This window comes from Musca domestica, unplaced genomic scaffold (assembly GCF_030504385.1).
Source record: "Musca domestica strain aabys unplaced genomic scaffold, Musca_domestica.polishedcontigs.V.1.1 49, whole genome shotgun sequence".
Taxonomy (NCBI): Eukaryota; Metazoa; Arthropoda; class Insecta; order Diptera; family Muscidae; genus Musca; species Musca domestica.
The window spans coordinates 7,628,480-7,631,474 of record NW_026712344.1 but is presented as its reverse complement, the minus strand read 5'-3'; the positions used below and the strand labels follow the sequence as shown (position 1 = coordinate 7,631,474).

The window sequence follows — 2,995 nt, the reverse complement described above, 5'->3', positions numbered from 1 at the left end:
ATAGGAAGATCCATATATCCTTTCCTATGTGGGAAACCAATATTTCGTGGTGTTACATAATTTTTGGCCCAATCAAACTTATAATACCTCCAACACATAGTGTTGTAGGGTATAAAAATAAAACCCTCTTCTATCAAGGAGGATTGTTGATCCGTTCAGCGGCTCTTGACTATATATATATAGGGCAATGCAGTTTTATCCCAAAATTTGTTGACCATTAACGTCGAAAATATGCATTTTTTGCAAGCGAATTTGAAATAATTTCAAATTATTATATTTTTGGGAAGATGTATAAAAAAAAGGTTTTTTTGGGATAACTTTGTTCTTCATTCTGTAATTGTGCCATGGATTTACGTTTATTTATTTATTTTTTTTTCTTTTTTTAACACCTGAATAACACATCTTATTGAAAAAACATTAAATAAATTATGCGTGCAGATTTGTTTCGCGTGAAGGCTTTCTCTGTGCACTTAATGCATTTATTCATAATTGCAAGTAAACAAATTTATGATTGCATTATAACACTTCGCATTTTATAGTTGACTTTTATACGATAGGTACAATAGTAGACGAATTCCACAACAGAAATCATGCTCAGACCTAAGCATAAATTGAAAACACCACCCAGATCAGCTGAAAGAACACATTATTAATTTAAGAAAAAATTAATCATAAATGCTATTTAATTCCTGTGCTATGCTTACACAATAGACCAATCCAGGACATAACAGTGACTTTGTGTATCGATGGCACGACTTGACGTGACAAAAACAGGTGTACTATAAACATATCCTTGGAATAGTTTAAACGTTTGCTAAAATTACAAAAGGAAATATTTGTATTTTATTCTCAATTATTCTCAATTATTCTCAAATTATAGTAGATTACGTACTGAAAATGATTCACCGAATAATTGTGCAGCAAAATGTCCGTTTTATACGCCAAGGTATTGTAGGTAACATCATGACAATTGGGCAAACAGTTTTCACATCGAACGCTTTTGAAATTGTCTGCAACATAAAATAACATTTGAGTTTTTCCTCCAAACCATCAGAAATTCTACATTGTGAGTTATCAATATCGCTTGTCCAAAAATAGGTTTAAATGGGACCAATATTAGAAATATTCCCCATTGGGTCTTGAGCAAACTTGTTTTGATTGAGTACATATAACGTATAATTATGGCACCCCTTTTTGGACCATTGTATTTTTTCCAATGTAAAATATATAAGTATTCAATTGGAACCGTTTGGGGTTTTATAACCAAGAAAATTACAAATTGTTGGATCTTCTCAACGTTAAGAAATTGTTCATTATTTGTCGCTTATTTGTCTCATGTCCGTTGCTTGAACTCACCAAAATTTCTCGAATAACACTCAGAATCATTTAACAAACACATTCGTACGTCTGGTGAAAACTTTGGCAGATGATATGGATTACAGTGGCACTTCTCTAAGATGGTTTCACTTTCACACTGCAGCACACATGCCGCCTGTCGATAAATATTGCCGGATACTTCATCCGACGTTAGACAATCACGTTTTTTAGCTGGTAACTCGATGACTTCAGTCGAAGCGGCCTGCACCGTTGGAGAAATTTCAATAAAACTTTCCGAATTTGATGTTATGGTGACCGAAGAAGCAGCCTCTGTGGCAAAATCCATGGGATGATGTACCAATACTATCAAACCCGTAGAGGTGTCGTGCTCGGAACCTTCCACACCAATGAAACTCAGGCCACCATCTATGCCAAAGGTGTTGGAAGAAAACGGTACATATGATTCATTTTGAGGATGGAAATTAAATGAACAACATGGACCCAAATAGGAAGTGGTTGGCACAAACGAGAGATACTCATTCTTTTGGCGACAATTGAACTCTTCATTGCCCCAAAAGCAACGTCTGACGAAATCATCACAGCCGGCACTAACTGCAACAGCCGCCTCATATGTGGTAATATTGTTGAGCAAAAGTATTTGGTAAGTCTGATTGAACGATGAGGTGTTAGTTGGTAGCCATGTTTGATCGGTAAAGGCATTGAGATAGTCAAAACCTTCGGCGATTTTTTGCAAATCATATCCGGGCGGTATGTTGCTAAAAATTTTAGAATTTTAATATGATTTTAAATCTAATTTATATATAGTTAGTACTAACAGTTTGTTCATAAAACGTTTAACCCGATCCACATTTATAACCTTGGGACTGCAGACAGTTACACCGGGGAATGGTACATCCGTAATGGCCACATCATTGGCAATGGTATTTAGAATTGGATAAGAATAGAATTTCAACCATAATTGCAATGAAAGATAAACGGCCAAACTGAAGAGACTTAGCAAAACCGAAGACCATATGTATCTGCAAAAAAATAACAATCCAAAAAACAGCATTGCTTTTAAAAATTATATTTTTAAAATGCCCTTTTCTTACTTGGTTACTCCATGGGTCTTTGTTGGCCTCAATAGCCAAATTCCGCTCACTTTGGTTCGCATGGCATATTCCAGAAATGTATCACCCAGGGCCAAGCGAAAACGTTTCCAGAAAATCAAAAACTCGGATTTATTTTTCAACAAGGACAACTTCATTCCGAGCGATTCCTTCCTGCTTTAGCACACAATGTTATTTAAATGAATTTCCTTAGTATTCTTCCTTGTAACTTTGTTCGACCTCTGCTGATGATGATGCGGCAGTGGTGGAAGTATTCCATAACCCACCTCTCTTAAGAATTAATTAACGTGTAATTCATTTGCGGTTAATCACTTCTATTTTCTTTAATATTTTCATAAATGAATAGCAGCTCAAATCTGCCTTGGCAAGATTCATAATTACTATTTATGAATTGTTGTTGTGGGGTTGATTGATAATTAATACATGGCCATTAAGTGACTTTATTCATTATCTATGTCTATGTTCTTAATATTAATGAAGACATATCTTTCATTAAGTCTACAATCTCGCTGCTTGTAAAATAATTTCAAAATATTTCTGCTTGAGGG

General features: G+C 34.9%; 1 protein-coding gene across 1 annotated transcript; it reads right to left on the bottom strand.

The window, feature by feature from the left end:
* Positions 1-483: 483 nt before the first annotated feature.
* Positions 484-2,617, bottom strand: LOC101896616 (sodium channel protein Nach). The gene is made up of 6 exons (XM_005175747.2): positions 2,430-2,617; positions 2,154-2,357; positions 1,357-2,093; positions 893-1,010; positions 705-814; positions 484-633 (listed from the first exon to the last, which is right to left on the bottom strand). The coding sequence occupies exons 1-6, from the start codon at positions 2,582-2,584 to the stop codon at positions 506-508; spliced, it is 1,452 nt and encodes a 483-aa protein (XP_005175804.1). The 5' UTR covers positions 2,585-2,617; the 3' UTR covers positions 484-505.
* Between the last annotated feature and the right edge of the window lie 378 nt (positions 2,618-2,995).